Genomic DNA, 18,279 nt, shown 5'->3' on the forward strand with positions numbered 1-18,279 from the left:
GGAAGGCCCGATCATTATTTATTTTCTTTTTGTTTCCATGGCGTGTGTCGTGACGTCGGTTGTTTTTGTGCTTGCAGGATGTTTTTGCCTATAAGGAGGTGGGAGTGCCAGTGTGCAGGATCTTCACCGTCAACCCCAAGGGCGAGCTGATCCAGGAGCAGACCAAAGGCAACAAGTCCTCGTAAGTGGCCCTTCTTCGGGAGTGTGCGCGCTCTTTTGGCTTCTAGACGAGCGGCTCCTGTGGCTGTACTAATGTAACGCTCTGCTTCTGTCTTAGGTACGGCAGGCTGAGCGAGCTCGTGGAGCACGTGTTCCCCCTGCTGAGCAAGGAGCAGAGCTCGGCCTTCGACTGCCCCGAGTTCAGCTCCTTCTGCTTCTGGAGGCAGCCGCTCCCCGAGATCGACCCCGAGGAACTGCTCTCGTAGAGGCCACGACCACACCCCGGTCTCTGCTGCTCGTCAGCCGGGAGCCTCATCCATTCCATAACCAAAGCCCAGAGGAGGTGCCGCCGCCAAAGGGGGTTGGCACTCAAGGTCACTCATCTGACATCACATTCTAAGTGGACCGTTGAGACGTGGCGTCTAGACTCGGAAAAACCAGCGTGCACTCACTCACTTGCTCACTCACTCACTCACTCACTCGTTCACCTGCCCCAGAAGCTATAAGACACAGAGCGCCTCATAACGCTCTCATGTGAATGACGACTCCCCCACCCCCCCTACCCCACCTCCCTCGTCCCACCCGTCAGTAGCCGCGTGCCCTGGCTCCGTGCATGCGCAGGTGTCGGGCCGGGCCTCGGGTACGCTGGCAGCTGACTGGAGCCACCTGTGGCTCATCGCTCTTCTGACTGAAGCTTAACTCACCTTAACTGACCTGTGTGGTGTGACTGAGTGTCAGCTGCTAAAAAGCCAGGCTGCTAACAGGCCTCTCAGGCACTGCCCGGCCCCGTGGCGGAGCTAGCTAGAGTGTTTTGAGAGGTGGTTCCGTGTGGCTACTGGTTACTGTAGAATAGTGACTGTTTTTTTTTTTTGGACAGTAATGACTTCTCTCATTATTTTTTCATTTCATTGTGTGAATCTGTTCTGACCTGTGTACAGTGCAGCTGAATAGCAAGTGAAAATTAACATAATTGTGGTTTCTGAAGAGTATCAATACGTTCTGAAAACCATATTTTTGAAGGTGAAAAAAAAAAAGTCAATGTCTTAATTATTGTTTATGTTTAATTTATTCGTTTGATAAACAGTATCCACTGCCTTGGTGTAGTAGTGTGGAAGGTGATGCCGATCTAATGCAGTGTGCTTGTCCACTAGAAGTGTAAAGGTCCCAGGTTAGTGTGCTGTGCTGTGCTGTGCTGTGGCGGTTGGGTGGGGGCATGCACTGGTCAGCTGCGTAATCGCTCAGCCCCTTTGTGTCCGGGTGGCCTCTCGCCGGACAGTGAGTGTCTCCACGTCCGACAGGATCCCGACCCCTCAGAGAAAGACTCTTGACGCAGGCGCAGCACTTCCTGTGGCCTTCATTCCAGAGCCTGGCTGCTTCATAATGCCTTACTGAACGCACTTTGAGCAAAGGGGCGCAGGGGGAGAGAAATACAGGTATTTTATTTTGCACTTAGAACATTGTGAAGACGTATGTTGTGCAGAGTGTGACGAAGCGAGAAGAAACTTTGCAGTAACGGGCCGTGACACGGGAGTCTGGCGCGCTTTCGCCGCCGTCTCCCAATGTCTGCCTGGTCCAGCCAATGCAATAGACGACTAGCTGAATCCCTAGCTTAGTGTTACTTAGGCAGACAAGTCCACTCCTACCCCATTTAGCTCATCAACTTAGTAGCCAGAACAACATAATATGTGCTTGTACATGAATGAAGATGTGATGTTGGGAGTTGAAACAACCGTCTGTGTTCACTGCTGGTTCCGGTTTTAAGACGACCAGTACAAGCAAGACACTCTAGAGAGAGACGAGAACTCCAGCATTTTCTTGCTCTGGGTGTGTGTGTGTGTGTGTCTGAGTAACAACACTGTTGTCACAGAAACCGGTGTGTGTGTATCTGTGAGTTAACACCACTGTGGTCACAGAGGTCCTCCGGGCCCCAGGAGTGTGTGTGTGTGGCTGCTGTTAAGGGCAGCCGGAGGAGGCCGTAAACGCGGCATGGAAGCAAAGGCCCGTGTGCTCGGTGAGATCAGGAGAGGGAACTTCACAGAGTACTCCAGTCTTCCACCAGGGGGGAATGTCTGGGCACTTGTGTGTGTGCGTGTGTGTGCGTGTGTGTTTCAAGTATGACTGTAGCACCAGTACTTGAGAATATGAAGGACTAAAGAAGATTGGCTCCTTACGCAACCTGTGTCCAAAGGGACGTGATTTTGTAAGCTCTCATCTGATGAGTCTTTATTGGCCTGCTTGCTTTTTGTAGGAATCTGTGCTCCACATAACTTATTTCTTAAAAAACATCACAAAAATATATATTCTGAAAGCACAACATGAAATATATTTATTGTTTGTGTGTGAAATTGCTTTCCTTATTTTATGGTTGATGTAGGCTCTTATGGTTTGCTTGATTTATGCCCGTGTGCTTTCTACCCTTGCTGTATGATGAGTCCTTTTCTGTGTTTGCTGTGTATAAACAAAAACGATCCCATTCTTTCTATGAAAGTAATACCTCTATGTGTGAGACGATCACACTCAAATGGTATGAATCCGAGACGTTCTTTTCAGTCTGTAATAAATGCTGAAGTCAAATTGGTGGTTTCCCCCTCCCATGGTTTTGTCTTGATGCCTTTTGTGTACATTTCTTTACATTTTGTTTTATGTTTGGAGGGTGTGTGTCTTTGTTTCGATGTAAAAGCTTGCAAGTGACCAGTTTGAAGACCTTTAAATGTAGGCTTTATTTGATGTATAGAATATATTGACCAATATTGAGTTTGAAAGTTTACGGAACAACATCTATTAAAAATATATTCCACCAACACGTATTGGATCCTCTGTCTTCTTTGAAAGAGACTCATTGATAGTCGGAAGCAGTTGCCTTTGTTGACATGGTAATGCGTACCGATCATTGATCAAAATCAGTGTTAAAATCAGCATTGAAATGCAGACAGACGCCCTTTCTTTGACTTTTAAAAGAACCATTTTATTGTCATTTCAATGAAGTTTCAGAAAATCAAATGTCAACAGGATCTCTCTGGGGCCACTTGTATAGTGCATCTGCACATGGGCGCGCCGTGCTGATACGAGGCTGTTATGGACACCATCTTCTCCTGCCCATTTACCTGGCAGCCCACGCTGTAGTTGCATTATATTCATATGACTTCACACCGCAGTAGAAAAGGGCCAAATGAATATGATGCTCCATTCCAAGAAGTGGCCATTTGTGGTGGCTTGATGCTCTGTGTGTATGAAAATAATGGGTCTGATGTCCCCTGGGGAAGGGTTAGGGAAATGCTGTCCACGCCCTTTTCCTGGAATGATGGCGAAGGAGCTGCTTGCTGTAATTGTGTTTTCTGTAATGGGTTGTGGTTTAGTTTCACTGATCCATAACCTGCTTTTGCAAGAGATGGTGAATGATTGACAAGGAAATTACTGGGGTCTGGTGTCCTTTTTTGCAATCTCTTTTTGCCACACTTTAAAACTGTAGTTATAGAGATATTAAATTTCCTATGACCATAAATGTAATGACTAATGCTGTGGTCGGAATAGCTCAGATAATGAATTTTACAATCCAAGAAAACATACAAATATAGGTTAATTTATGTAGTTAAAATATAATCCCACTTTTTACATTGTAAAAATAGGGAGCTAACTATGATCTCTAATAAAGTAAAAACATATGAACAGCAAACATACTAAACATTTTTGGCCCACGTTTATGTGAAAGCAAAGTAATAAAATCTGAGTGTCATCACAATGTTCAATTTAAGAGGCTGGCTGTGTTCACCATTTTGTGAGGCCAAGCTGGATTTATTGCATTGTTCCCAGCCTGATAATGGACTTCAGTGTGATTGGGGAGTGGGATTGAATGGCTTTGGCCTGAACAACGGGCCTTGGTGGGGTTTGGGGCTGTGAGGGCTATCTGCTGGACTGCTGCGAGTAGAGGAAAACGGCGCTGAAGGTGGAGAGGATCTCCCTGGACTCGGAGACGGCCAGCTTCCCGGCGGTCCGCACCACGCCCACGCGGTCGCCTTTTCGGAGTGGAAGCACGATGCTGAAGGACGCGGAGCCGCCGCACGTGCACTTGTCCTTGTCCGCGGCGAGCTCGCCCTGCCCGTAGCCGGCCGTGTCCAGCTTCTGCACGCTGCGATTGGACACGGAGAGGACTGCCTCCACCCGCTCTCCGCGCTGGGCCGTCAGCACCGCCGTCACTAGGTAACGACCCTCCATGGGCGCTGTGAAAATCCCTACGGTGCCAGAGGTAGAGAGATTTCTAATAAGAAACAGGTGGTAGACTACTCGATAGAAACATTTAAGCTGTTGATGCCGAATCACAGGTGTGCAGCTGCAACCACCCCCCCCCCCCCCACCCCCACCCCCAAACACACACACACACACACACACACACCCCTCCTTCCCACTTCCCCACCCCACAGAGCTAATTTTAATGGGCTCAGAATCTCCAAACGTTCTTTTACCATCATGCCAGGCACGATCGAGGCTGAACACCGAGTATCAAAAGTATGTACTACTTCTCCTCGGTAAATAGCAGCCCATAAAATATCCTCCAGCATCTGGCCCACAGCGATCAAGCAGCACATTTGTCACTCTTCTAGTAAATTGGTAATGCATGTAAAGCTGTGTAGTGTTCTACGCCCTCCAAACAGCCCAGAGTAAACGCTGTTTCACCGAGTAAATAAGCGAAAAACAAATCCCAGTAATATCAGAGCCCAGCAGAATACACTTACCTGTGTCAGGGTTGTAGTGTCCTCCATCGTTGACCAGCACCCTGTTGAAGCGCACCACGCTAAAGTCCCCTGAGAAGGGCTGGCTGGTGAGTCCAGCGGAGAAGGACAGAGGGTCTCCAGCGGCGTGGCTCTGGGCTGCAACTGTGAGGGCATCAGCAGGCGCAAGAGGTCAGGAGTACATTAACTCACGAGTGTCTCTCTTAACTCACAAGTGTCTCTCTTAACTCACGAGTGTCTCTCTTAACAGGGTCAACATCTTTAGATTGTGCGTAGGGACTAGGGACTTACCTGGTGTTACAAGTGGAGTGCGTGCGGGTGTCTTATGTGGCATCTGAGAAACTGTCCAAAAAAGAAGTGAATCAAATGAAGCTCACTATATATGATCTAGGCTACTTGTCACAGTTGTAACATGTACAGGACACAGATTAAGTGAAGAATTCGATTATGAATGCGGTGTTAAAGGATGATGTGCTGGGGATGAAATTTACCTGCGAAGGGATTTGTCTTGAAGGATACAGGATTTGCTGGTGGGTAGCCTGTGATTGCATGAAATTACACATTAGGTAGCCAGTCCATACTAGTCCATACTAAACCACAAAATAGCTTGATTATCAACCTAACTCTTGGTAACAAATTAATTCCATTTCCATTTGTTTGATGATAATACATCAACAGCCTGTGAACTGTATCCGTGACTGTGGCATCAATGTATCTCTATCTTCTGAATCACCATTGCAACAGGCTGTGTTTTCGTCGCCTTCCTAATTCCAGTAATGGCATAAATCTTTTTTTTCAGGTTTTGAATGATTTAGGCAAAACAAAAAAAATGTCAAAAATTGACTTATGCCATTATTTTAGGAGGGTGACGTTATGATATTGCATAAGTTGTTATTGTGGGAAAACTCTTACAAAATTCCCTAGGCTCTTTCTTGTACTAGAGCCCACACTGAGTACAGAGGACTGTCTGATGAGGGTAAGCAAAAATAGTTCCATGTGATTAGATTAGATTAGAAATGGAATCTGTTATCCAAAAAAGGAGTTGATGAGAAGGATGAACAAATGTTCCCTGTTCCCTTACCGGGGGAACCGGCGAATCCTATGACAGGCTTCTGGTGTGTGTTGGACTCCTGGTCTCGTCTCGTCACCCTGCGCTGGTACCCGGGGGGTCCGGCCTCGCCCGCCTCCAGCACCGGCCGACGGGGCGCCTGGGGCTGGTGGGGGAGCAGGGGGTTGGAGGGCTGCAGTATCACCACCGGCTGCCGGGGGAGTAGCCCTGGCTGCTGAGGGTACCTGCGCTGGCCCGGCTGCTGCAGGGTGATGCTGGGCTGCAGGGGCACGGTGATGGCGGGCTGCTGCCGCGGCTGCTGCACAGGCACACGCTGGGGGATGATGTGGATCTGGTTGATTTGGGGCTGACGCGGCGGGATCTTGATGCTGGGGCCTGCAGGTCTCTGGGGTTTCAGCAGCACTGTGGAGAGGGAGAGAGAGAGAGAGAGGGAGAGAGAGAGGGAGAGAGGGAGACAGAGAGAGAGAGAGAGAGACAGAGAGAGAGAGAGAGAGAGAGAGAGAGAGAGAGAGAGAGAGAGAGAGGGAGAGAGGGAGACAGAGATGGAAAGGGATGAACAGCCGATTCAAAGACGGACGGGGGATTTGGCAGCCTGTCTGGAAAAACAAGCTGGCGACAGAGGTATTGGAATTTATTTGAACCGAATAAACACCACTTCAATAAACCATAAGTCTCGAATAATTAACACTTCCAGTTCTACATATGCACACTGAAACGCAGACCAACCAGTATGTGGGTGTACAGTATGTGCGCTTTTACGACCTACCCATAAAGCGCTCTCTCTCTCTCTCTCTCTCTCTCTCTCTCTTTTTTTTTCATTCTCTCTCTCCCTCTGTCAACACCAGACCCAAACATCTTTTTAACAAAGGCAGTAAACATCATATAGAGTATTTTGATGTTGCTCCAAACAAACCCTGGATGGTTCCAGCCTCTGCTTTCATCTACTTCCATTACATCGCTCATGAGAAAATAACAGCTTTTAAAGCCAAGGTTTAAGAGACACCTTAACAGAGCCGTGCCTGTGTTCTGCTTGGGGATTTTCACATATTGGGTGGATCTGTGTGTGAACTCTGTGCTGTGACTGCTGGGGGAGATGAAGTCTTCCGAGAATGAGTCTGACCCTGAGAAGCTCCACAGAGCACATGACTCAAACAGACGCAACTCCCAGAACGCTCGCACGTCATTCCATTAGAAGTTTTTTCCCCCCCCTTTCTCTTGACGCTGTTAAAACCCAAAGACCAAATCAGCCAACGTCTGAAGCGTCCCTGTTTTTAGCAGCACGGCAATTCACAGCTAGCCTCAGAGGGGGTGTTAAATGTGCCCATATATTTTACCTTGAAGTCTTCTTGTTTTTGACTTTGTGACACACTCCTCAGTCAACGTCACGGTTTCATTACCGTATGATTTGCATCAGTGCTGACACAAGGCTCACACCTTAATCCCCCGATCGCATTGGCTTAAGGGTCAGATGACCATGAATCACTACACAGGCCATAATCCTGAGCCCCTCCAGACACCCAATCAATCAGTGCATATTAGATGAGTCGTTCACATCCGCAACCACATCTCCATGGCAGCCATAGGCCCTACACACGGGTGTATCCAATTCAACGCAAACAAGAGGCCCATTGACGTCTGTGGATTTGTCCCCTGAGGGGGACGCGACTGGTGCCTGCCTGACGGTTTCCCACGAGCCCTCAGCCCCCTCGTTTTTTTGGCAGTGAGAGACCAACCGCAGCGACCCAGACTAGCGTATCAGAGCCCTGCCGCAACCCAGATGTGCTGTCTCACCATGACTGAGTCCCACGCCCCCCATCAGAGGCACCCCCCCGTGCCAGGAGGAGAGGGTCCTCGGGGGAGACGCCCCGAGCGTCACCACCACCTCCACCACCACCGCCACCGTAGAGAGGCAGGAGGTGGAGTGTCACCAACTCACTAACAAGGAGCGCAGCGGGAAGAGGGAGCGGATGGCACCACGCCTGCGGAAAACACGATTGCGCCGTGGAGCTCCCCGGTGGGAGCACTCGTTAACACCTCCACGCCTCACATGATCCAGAGGAGTGGGGAATAACACTCGAACATGAAATTATTAAAAGATATAAATACATGTGTACGCACACTATGTATTTGGGCAAGTGAGAAATGTGCCACCAAGAACTGCATATCACACACCGCAGGATGTATGTGCGTTACTCATGAATGAATGTTAGATTCAAACACATTCATAAAACACATAAGGGAACACACACACACACACACACACACACACACACATGCACAGATGCATCCCCCTTCTCTGTTGATTAATTACTGCCATCTTGCTCTTCACTGTAATTGCCAGGCCCTTGAGTGAACAGCCTTGCTCTGGCTCTTGCACACTCTGAGGACTTCCAGATGCGTTCCTGAGTCTTGAGTCTAAACCCTGGGCCAAAGCCCAAGAGGGGATCACATCCAAACGCTCCACTGCGGAAAAGCTGTTGAACTCCTCACTAAGGTGGAGTCCCGCGTCCTCGATACAGATTCCAGCTAACGTGCTCTCTGGGGCCTGCCTCGGTTCAAAAATGCACATCGCCACGGAGACGGAACGAGTGAGATCCCGATCAGCCGGGGACAGGGGATAGGAGAAAAGAAAAGAGAAAAAGGGGAAGAGAGCGTGTGAGCGAGGAAGTGAGGAGATAAGGAGCGTAAAGGGAGGAAGCGGAGGATAAAGCATCCCACGCAGAGCACCGGTCAGAGGAAACTCCGATCGGTAAGGCCACGGGGCTTTCCGTCAGAAAGGTCAGCTTCGCATTGTTGTGCGGGGCAAACCAATCTATAGAACCTGGAAAAGGTTAGTGGTGTCCTGCTCCCCAGGGCGGGTGTCAGCCTAGCGTGTGCTATGAAAACAGCAGCTCTAAGACCATCTGGCTCCATTCATGACCCTGCATCTTATTATCCTTTAGCTGTATACAGTGAGCACAGCCATAGTTGCTAATAATCCCCTGCTGAAAACTGCCCAAGTGTAGAATGACGGATGGAGAACAAACAAGTTAATAATTCAAGGCAATAAACGGACCGCCATTAGTGAGAATGAGGAGAATTTTAAGTGCAGTCTCTAAAGTGGTTCCTTTGAAAGGCTTTGTCACTGTAGAGAGAGCACTGTATCCCTTGGACTATTGTGAAATTCATCTGGACCACACTCATCAGCCAGAATGAATGAGCAACAGCAGAACTATTCAGGGTTTGGGCTCTCTGATGGGTTATTGCAACACCCCGTCTGTTTCAAGATCCCAAGGCCCCCATTTAACGACAAAGATAAACTCAGCCCGTTCACAGACTGAAAAGCTCTGACAGTATTCTCACCACACCCTTGGCAAGAATAATAAGTTGTTTCATGCTTACTGTAAATATACTTTTCAGCTAATGGTTAAACTGGTCAAAATAGAAAAGGGATATATACAACTGATAATCCTATCATTTGCAAGATACAGTAACTAAAAAAGTAACAGACAGTAACACAATAACAGTAACAGAAATATATTTTGATAAACAGGTATAAGCAACAGAAAAATAAATCAGGTTCATGACCATTATGTAGTCATGAGTTTTAAAGTCTGAGCTTTGAGTTTTGGATCTGGAGTTTTGGAAACGTTTTACTAGCCCCCCTTCTGTGTACACATGAGGGAGTGGGCTTGTGTACAATACAACTGCTTCAGCGAGCTCTACCAGAGAAGAGGCCTAGGCCCCCCTCGCCCTCGGGCTGGATGACATCATCGCGCAGAGGGGAGGCTCCGCGGAAATCTGCGAGTGTTTGTGACATCACAGATTACGGTCAGGTCGAACATCTGCAGATGGGTGTGGGGCCCATGTCTTGCTCACAGAGCAACGCGGCCCAGCCCAGCCCTGCGCAGCTCCAGCAGTGAGTCAGGGCTAATGAGGACCAGACCCGGGCGCGCAGGTCGGCAAACCCCCCCCCCCCCCACCAATCTTCAGGGCCTGTGTTATGAATACTGGAGGAAAGTAGGGCATGACGACCTCAAAGCCACGCGAGGGCTACACAATTCCTCTACACCCGTTGAAAGCCTTCGGGTGATACGGAAGAATTGGATCTCTTCATTCATGACAGGACCCGAAAAGGTCAGCGTCGGAGCGACGGATGGCTTTCCATCAGCTGTGAGATATTTCTCTCTCTCTCTCTCTCTCTCTCTCTCTCACGTGTGTCTTGGGAACAGTAACGCCCAACAGACACTGAGCTGAAAGCCTGGTTGGGCAAAAAGGCACCCCTTTAAACAGCCTTGTAAAAAAATCTTGTTTATGAAAAACATACACACACACACACATACACTCTCTCTCTTTCTCTCTCAGGCTTTGAGGGAGTTCTCATATATGTCATATAAAATGAATAATTTAAACATATTTATTTTATAGAGCTATAGTGTGCCCCCACACTTCAGAGGAATACAATGATCAGGGGTGACCTTCTCCTGCTCCCTGCCCCCTCCCCGTTCATCAGATCTCGCCTGTATACATGTGTATGGATCTGCCAGGTACAGCCAGCCAGCCATGTAGAAGACTTCAAATAAAGGGATGACCTCTGGGGACATGGCCTCTACGAACCCCCCTCACCATAATGGAAAGCCCCCTCCTGCCTGGTTATTGGTCAACATGACCTTATGTATCATTGTCTCTCATAGCACGTTTGCTGCAGTGAGCTGCTTTCATTTTCCCTGCTGTTACTGAGCTGGCCAACACAACTGCAATATCAGAATGGCTGTATTTCTAGTTTAGAGAGTGTTGGATTTTGTCAGTCTACAAGACAAAGCATCAACTCAAAAGCATACCAATATTGAATGGCTGGCGCTTGGCCAATATTTTGGGCAGATACTCATTCATCATATTTGGCTGTAGCAAAAACAAAACGCATAAAGGGATGAAGTTCATTAGCAAAAACCCTGAATGAGAAACAACAGACAATGTGAAACAAGCAATCAATCGCTAGTAAAACTTCTTCCTCCTAGACCAATTAATGACCCAATTTTCATTGCTGCAAATGTTATAATAATAGTTCCCAACAGGAGTTGACCAAATGTAGTGTAAATATAGCGCATAATGTATATATGATTTATATATATATATATATATCTCAAGGAAATATAAACAAGTTCTTGTTTAACTCTGTAAGTAAACGTGCCATATGAAGCCGTTTTCATATATTTGGTTAAATATCAGCAACAGCAATATGAGGCCGATACCAGTAGCAGCCGACAGTCAGTTAAGCCAAAAAAACAGGTATGAGAGGGCAGCATGACTCTGCAACCTTAAAAGACACCTTATGGCTATGTACAGTAGCTATGTAGACTACTATACAGTACATTTACAGTGCAGAGATAATGGTTATATTTTTCACATACCCTCAATTTGCATGTGCTCAGATATCTTACTACTCAGTTGTATCTTGCTAAGGCTGTATACTTTACATGGCACTGTACTGACCTTGGTCTTTGGCTGTGTCATCTTTGTCCTTCGCTAAGCTTGCAAGCTGGATTTGGACGTTGTGCATGGAATTCTGCAGGTTTCTGATGTCCAATATGTGTAGCCTCACAGTGCTGTTCAGCTGCCGGATGGGATCCAAGCCAAACGTGGGCTTCTCCTTGGCGCCTGAAACACTGCCGGATGGAGCGTCCTCCTTTCCACAGATCTTCTCCAGCTTGGAGACCCTGCCATTCAGGTCAGCTACTGCTTCATTCACGCGGCTCGCGCTGTCATTACAGCGACTCAGCTCTGCTCTCACGCGTCCGTGTAGTCTCACTAAGCTGCTCTGCAGTTCCTCTAGTTGGTGTCCGTTGACTTGGCGTGTGGGCTCCAGGTGGACTATGGGATCATGTGCTTCAGTGAGCCCTTGTCCTGCCTGCCCTTGTCTACAACAGGTGGCATTCAGACGTTGGTAGTCCTGCGTGAACTTGTTCATGGAGTCTTTCAAGTCTGCAACAGAACTTGTGAGATGATCAACACCGTTTGTGGAGTTGTTGACTTTGCTGACGAGGTCCTGTGCGTCTTTTGTGATGAACTGGTTCTGTACTGACAGCCTATCCATCGCCCCTTCCAGTTGTTTGATCTTGTCTGCGTTTTGCGAGACGTCGCTGCCCAGAACCTCCAGCTCGTTCTTGCTGCGCCGCACATCCCTCAGTATTCCGTCCAAACCTCCCAGGCCGGGCTTGCAGTCCTTCGTCTGGCATATCTCTCCCACGGCGTTGATCTTGTCGTCCAACGTCTGGATGAGGAGCTTGTTGGAGTTGACCTCGGTTTGCAGGGCGTCCACGGAGCCGCCGAACGTTCCAGGGAGGGAGTTGTTGCTCATCTCCACCAGCATGGTGGTGAACTGGTCCTCCATGCCGCTCAGCCTGTCCTCCATGAGCTGGCGGAGGGCAGCCACCTCGTCGGCGATGGTCTTGGTTAGCTTCTCCTCGACCACGATGCTGAACAGCTCGGCGTTGTTCTCGGTCACGTTCATCCGGTCTTCCAGCTCCTCGATGCGTGGGCCGAACACGTCCTCCAGCTGGAGCATGGACAGATGCTCCAACTCGTTGTCCATCCGAGCGTTGAGGATGCGGTGGGCATCGGCCACCCGCTGTATCTCTCGCCGCAGATCGTTGTGGTCGTCGCCGTCGTCGTCCTGCCGCAGGGGCAGCGAGGAGTCTCTGTTGAAGAGGAGGGGTCCGTCTGCTGCCACACCGATGTCCAGACGCACTGAGCTGATCTCCTTCTTCAGGTCATCGTGCTTGGCGTTCATCAGCTCGGTCAGGGTCGTGTAGATGTTCTGGTGCTCCTCCTGGCACGAGCTCTCCACGGAGGTCATTCTGTCGTTGCACGTGTTTTTAAATCCGGTGATTTTATCTTCGATGTTGTCCGTGAGCTCTTTTTTCAGCTTGTCGAATTTTTGGTCGACGTAAGACTGCAACACGTCCAGGTCGGGAGATGCCCCGCCGCCGAGGAGAGGCCCTTGGGACGTGTCCATGAGCATGCGGATCTGGTCGCTCTGCCTGGACACAGTTCCGCGCAGCTCCTCCAGGGCCTCGTCCTTGCTCTTCAGCGTGTCCGTCACGCCGTCCAGTCGGGCCATCACCTCCTCCATGCCCCTCTGCTCGTCGCCGTGGCCTCTCACCGCCAGGTGCCCATCCAGGAGAAGCCCCGGCGTCTCCTCCGTGCCCCCTGACCTGGCGCTGTCTGGAGAGCGCATGTTGTTGAGGAGCGTGACGAGCATCTTGCTGGTGTCCTCCTGCAGGTTGGTGCGCAGGTTCTCGCTCATGCCGCCAATGGCTGCCTGCAGGTCCTGCACTGCCTGAGACAGCTTCTGGACCTCACCCTCCAGCAGCCGAGCCTTGTCCACCCCACTGCGCCTCACGTCATGGTAGGGTACGTCTCTGCGTTCTGGTCCTGTGGTATAGAGACATGGACAGAGAAACATGGATAAGACGCTGCTGTTGTAAAATGAAAGATGGTAAAATGGTGAGAACACTGTCATTGTCGAAATATTCATCACTGCTGATTATGCAACTATCTTATGTTTGCTTACTTTGAGGATATCTGACGATATCAGGACGAGCTTGTGGGTCATTTTGAGGCTCCAGAGGAGTTTGTCTATACGGATAACCTCTATTCGGAGAAGCTCTGAGTTCTCTGCAGTCTGGGCCCTGGAAGCCTGGACAGCATCTCCACTCAAGCTCAGTGACGGTCTTATATGTGATCCTGTACGTAGGCCGGAATCGGGTATGGTGTCTAAGAGGAAGGAGTGAGGGTTAAGAAAAGTGATAGCAAACACAAAATGGTATCACAATGGTTATGGTGATCTATCTTTAATAGCCATAATGTTAACATCATGTTGAGACAAGTTTGCATAAATGTGATGGGATCTGAAAGCACCCATCACAATGCAATTTCACCAACTTAAGATTTTGATACCATCCAAACAGGATATCGCTAGGGGAAAGTATGCAGAATGATGCCAGGATGCTATCAGAATCTTAAGTCTTAAATTTCACCAGAGAGGGTTCACCAGCTGGGATTTCAGTATGTGACGAGCTTTCCCAGATCCCATCACAAATATGAAGAGTCATGGTTTCAGGCTGCGTGCATTCGTGCTGGTCTGCCTAATTCTGTATTTGCCGAGCAGACTAGTTAGCAAATTGCACATGCTTTGGGGACCTGTAATTTAATTGGTGAACAGTGGTTCACTGTTTAAACCATTGTGCATTGTGCTCACCATGGTATGCATGGAAGCATGGATTTCACTGATTATAGCTGTAATTGAGTCAAGTTTATGATGTCGACCTCTTGAGAACCATCCGTTTAACTTTAGTAACATACAGCATGGGCTAACTGTTTCCTCCTTCAGCCCCAATCTTCAGCTAATGGTTACTAATGAAACTGGAGCTGAAGCTAAGTACTTTATGTGGCCCAAGCCTGAAGTTACAAAACGTACAACAAAATGGAAATGTCAACTCGGACTTAAACACTCTGCTAAACATAAGAGCAGTGTGAATGTTTTTTTTCTTCTCCCTCTTTTAATGTCAAACTCAGATTCTAAATATACATTCTGGAGATTGTCCATTTGACTCATGATCAGTTTCCTGAATCTTTTTGGTCGTTTGGAATGCACTGGTGGCCATTCATATTGCTGACTCATGGTCATCTGGCTATGCTGCCTGAATTGCTGAAGGTTTTGCGTGTTAAATATTTAATCCAGTACGCTGTAGATAAATACATAATATTCAGAACCTGTTGATGGTGGCAGACAGGGGCTAATTTGTCGACAGAATTTAAATGTGTGTTTTTTTACTGCTGAAGCCTACATGAAATATCAACACACTTTTTAAAATAGATGACAGGGATGAGAAGTTGTGTAATGTGTTATCAGATCTGAGAACACATGTTCCTACTCAATGGTGGTCATGCCACCCCATTCTCAGGAGAGAATGATGTAATTTCCTTATTGGCAGGTCTCATCTGTCACATCTGTTCTTTAGATTGAGTTTAAAAACAGCTGGCCATGTAATCCCTACCAAATATCACCACACTTGTTCAGGAAGCCAATATTTCAAATCAACACAGCTACACGAGATGGTTTGGAATTAATCTCATGGCAGACAGTACACTGTTCTGGATAGAGTCCCAGTCAAAAAACAACAACAATGTATTTTCCATTAATACAAGAAATGACAACAGATGTATGTGGAATGGAGGGTTTTTCCATATCTTGGTGCTCTAAATTATAGCAATTAGGAGTGTTTATGAACAAAGCCCTGTAGAAATGTGGTCTTCTTTAATGAACCATACCTTCCAACCAACCGGACCTTCCTAGTCTATCTGAAGGTGGTACACCATAGCTGATTCTTGGAAGATGGGTTTCACTTTCTAAAAGACGGTGACTAAACCATCTAAAAACGGGGAGGGGGGAGGAAGGGAAATTCTATTGTTCCACAAGCCCTGGGACACTGTAAAATTGCAGCACTACCCTTTATGACAGTCCTCTTGGAGTGAACACTCCCACAAAGTCCATCATTAACATTCTATCGCAAAACACATTGTGTGCCCACATCTCATGCTTGTCTTTTCCACTTCCATCTCTGGTTATAGGAATGAATGAAAAGCATAATCTACACCCTGCTTTCAGCCTACACGGAACATACATCATACAAGTAGAGTAGGCCAACTAGTCTAGGTTTTCAAAGTATTTCCCCCCTATTATACTGGTTGTTTCACAGCAATTTCTACATGTGCAGCTGAGTGGCACATTTTAAATCATGTTTCACCAGAGTGTTCACCACCTGTTCACCCTCACATTATCGTTTTGTTTTACTCCTTCACAATTCTAATGTACCTTCGATACTTCAAGTTAGTAGAACCTACTAGAACTGATAGAAACCCCTATCTAAATCAGGCAATAGAAAACCATAAAATACCACAATTCAGTCACTGCCCCAATAACTGTTACAGTCACCCTTGGTGAGCCCTTTGGCCTAATCATGGCGGCAAGTTACATTTTGCACTATTTGGATTTAACTTTTACGCGCTCCACCCATCGGTCTCTCGGGGTACTTACATCACTTGTTGCTCACAGTCTGGTTGATGGGGTGGACAAGGCGCCACCCCAGGCTCCTCGAAGCTCCCTACGCCTGCCTGGACCGCGCAGGTCACATTCTTTTGCACAATAAAAGCGCACCAGTTCCTGCAGAGCGTTTGGAGACAAGGTAAGCATGTGAAAATGTCCAAGGTGAGAAACATTCAGAAAGAGCCGCCCAATTAGCTTTCCATTTAATCGGATTTGCTTGTGTCAGTCAATGGCTTTTGTTCATCTGAAGTGGCTGTGAATCTCTGGCCGGCGCTTTGAGCAAATGTGACATTCCAACATTCCCTTGATGTTATCAGTCCCTGCATTGAAATGACACGTTAAAACTGAACGTGTATTTTACCATTCTGGTCCAGTGCAAGCGATACCTGCCAAGTTAAGCACTTTAAACGGACCACAATCTAACATCAGTTCATTGCGCGGCTGTAACACAAAACAGTGCCACTCCACACGTTATCTCGAAGGGCTTATCTGACTTTAAGCTACTACTACCAAATGTGGCGAGATAGAAAATATAGGCTAAACATCTCGACGCTCTGAAATGTACCCTGATCTGAGCCTCAGAAATTAAGGAATTTGAATGTGAATGGTTATATGAATTTATGGAGGCAGAAAACCCCATAAATGAAGACAATACTCTTTACTTACTTGTTTCTGTGCCGGTGAACTGCTCCTGAGTAGGGGGCACCCTGGAATAAACTGGGCGGAGTTGCATTATTTAAAGTAAATGTTAAAATAAAACAGAAAATAAAACAATGTATTCCACAAAAAGTGTACTTTTCCATCGTAGTTAAAAATGTTCTTTTGGAGAAAAAAGGTTGGAAATGGCAGTTCACTAATCCACAAGTGGGAGATTCAACTAGACACTGAGCCCACCAAAACAGCTTCAAACTCCAACTAACTTAGGGAAAGTTTAGTGGCGATAGAAAACTCTGCTGCAGGGGTGCACCCATCTCTCCTTCCCACCCCCTTGAAAAAAAAAAAAAAAGGTCTTGAAACAACCCACGGTTCAGGGCGATTAAACTTCACACCCCTTGTTGCGAGACATCTGCATTTACTTTTAACACTTTCCGATATTGTGGATTCCGATATGTTCAAAAGAAGGTTACAGTCAGTTAGGATACATTTGATTACCCATTCTAGAGTGCGGTGATGTGTTCAGATGTTATCAGTGTTATTTTCTGTGGGGTATCCTAGCCCTACCAAGAATTGCATAATGGTTATCGTAGATTACAAAGAGTTACATTTAGGCTATCATGTTCAACTTGATTGATTATGGGGTACCAGAGAATAGGCTATATGGCTATGAATGGCTGGGCTGTGAAGTGAAATGGAAGTCATGTCTAAGAAGAGGGGAATAACTTTAATCTGTCATAGCCTGTCAGTGGACATAGAGGGGGTTGACTGAAATATAGTCTACTTTAGCCTTTGGTTCTCGGATATCAAGCCTAATGTCTTTCAGAGTAGGGTATTCAATGGGTCTTCTCGACCTATTTATACATTGATTATTCTACTAGTAGTCGCAAGCATGATGAGATAATGTATGACGGACATGTTATGCAAGTCTGACTACACTGGACCATGGTGTCACCAACATTCTTTTAGTTTCGGAAAGATTGAGCATCTCAGAAGGATCTTGTTATTACAGCTGGGTCATCTTTCCATAAGGAGAGACAAGGAAAACAAGCGCGCAACACATACACCCATTATTTTGTTCTGCTAACAAACTCTCTCCTTCTCTATCTATCCCTCTCTGTAAAGATGCCTTCGGTATTTGAGTATTTACAGTCAAAAACGGGCATAGCCAATTCATTAGCCACTTGTAGGCTATATCTCGCAGTCCCTTTGAGACTACATTCAGTCATTGGATCGCCGGAGCGACGTCGTATTAATACTTCTTTCGGGCAAGGTTAAAGTTCGTATCTTAACACATTCTGGAGATGGGGAGAATCTCACGTTATTGATTATTCAGGGTCCGAAGAACTCAGCGGTGGACACACACCTGCTCTCTCTCTGTGCGGTATGACGCCAATAGAGGGCAGTGGAGCTTCGTGGAAATAGGCCTGCTGCCAGAGGTGCGCGGCGCCTCCGATGACGCGGGTTTATCACGCATTGGTTTCAAGAAAGGGATTATTTCGAAGCAGAGCAATGGAACAGAACGCAACTGCAATATCATTTCTTCCAATCGTATCTTTATTGTCTACAGTGGCACTGACCTG

The 18,279-nt window shown here is 47.3% G+C and overlaps 2 protein-coding genes across 3 annotated transcripts in view; one reads left to right on the forward strand and one right to left on the reverse strand.

Moving 5' to 3' along the window:
- lpin2 (lipin 2) overlaps positions 1 to 2,962 on the forward strand; it is a 22,926-nt gene extending 19,964 nt beyond the window's left edge. For both annotated transcript variants that reach the window (XM_062525567.1, XM_062525561.1), the window contains exons 19-20: positions 78 to 181; positions 278 to 2,962. In XM_062525567.1, coding sequence (XP_062381551.1) covers positions 78 to 181; positions 278 to 425 — 252 coding nt within the window. In that variant the 3' untranslated portion in view covers positions 426 to 2,962. The remainder of the gene's footprint in view (positions 1 to 77; positions 182 to 277) is intronic.
- A 98-nt stretch (positions 2,963 to 3,060) lies between these two features.
- On the reverse strand, positions 3,061 to 16,946 carry emilin2a (elastin microfibril interfacer 2a). Its single transcript, XM_062525548.1, has 9 exons — positions 16,709 to 16,946; positions 16,034 to 16,159; positions 13,508 to 13,710; positions 11,428 to 13,368; positions 5,968 to 6,357; positions 5,378 to 5,425; positions 5,178 to 5,228; positions 4,890 to 5,030; positions 3,061 to 4,388 (listed from the first exon to the last, which is right to left on the reverse strand). Exons 1-9 carry the CDS (start codon positions 16,843 to 16,845, stop codon positions 4,060 to 4,062), a joined length of 3,366 nt encoding a protein of 1,121 aa, XP_062381532.1. The 5' UTR covers positions 16,846 to 16,946; the 3' UTR covers positions 3,061 to 4,059.
- Between the last annotated feature and the right edge of the window lie 1,333 nt (positions 16,947 to 18,279).

This window comes from Sardina pilchardus, chromosome 2 (genome assembly GCF_963854185.1).
Source record: "Sardina pilchardus chromosome 2, fSarPil1.1, whole genome shotgun sequence".
NCBI lineage: Eukaryota > Metazoa > Chordata > Actinopteri > Clupeiformes > Clupeidae > Sardina > Sardina pilchardus.

Bases quoted from the DNA above. Each gene is read 5' to 3' on its own strand.
- emilin2a (XM_062525548.1), bottom strand. From the start codon at position 16,845: ATGGAAAAGTACACTTTTTGTGGAATACATTGTTTTATTTTCTGTTTT. The intron at 13,711-16,033 runs GTAAGTACCCCG...CCTTCCTCTTAG, and splicing joins GACTGTGAGCAACAAGTGAT to ACACCATACCCGATTCCGGC. The intron at 5,031-5,177 runs GTAAGTCCCTAG...ATGCCCTCACAG, and splicing joins CACTCCACTTGTAACACCAG to TTGCAGCCCAGAGCCACGCC.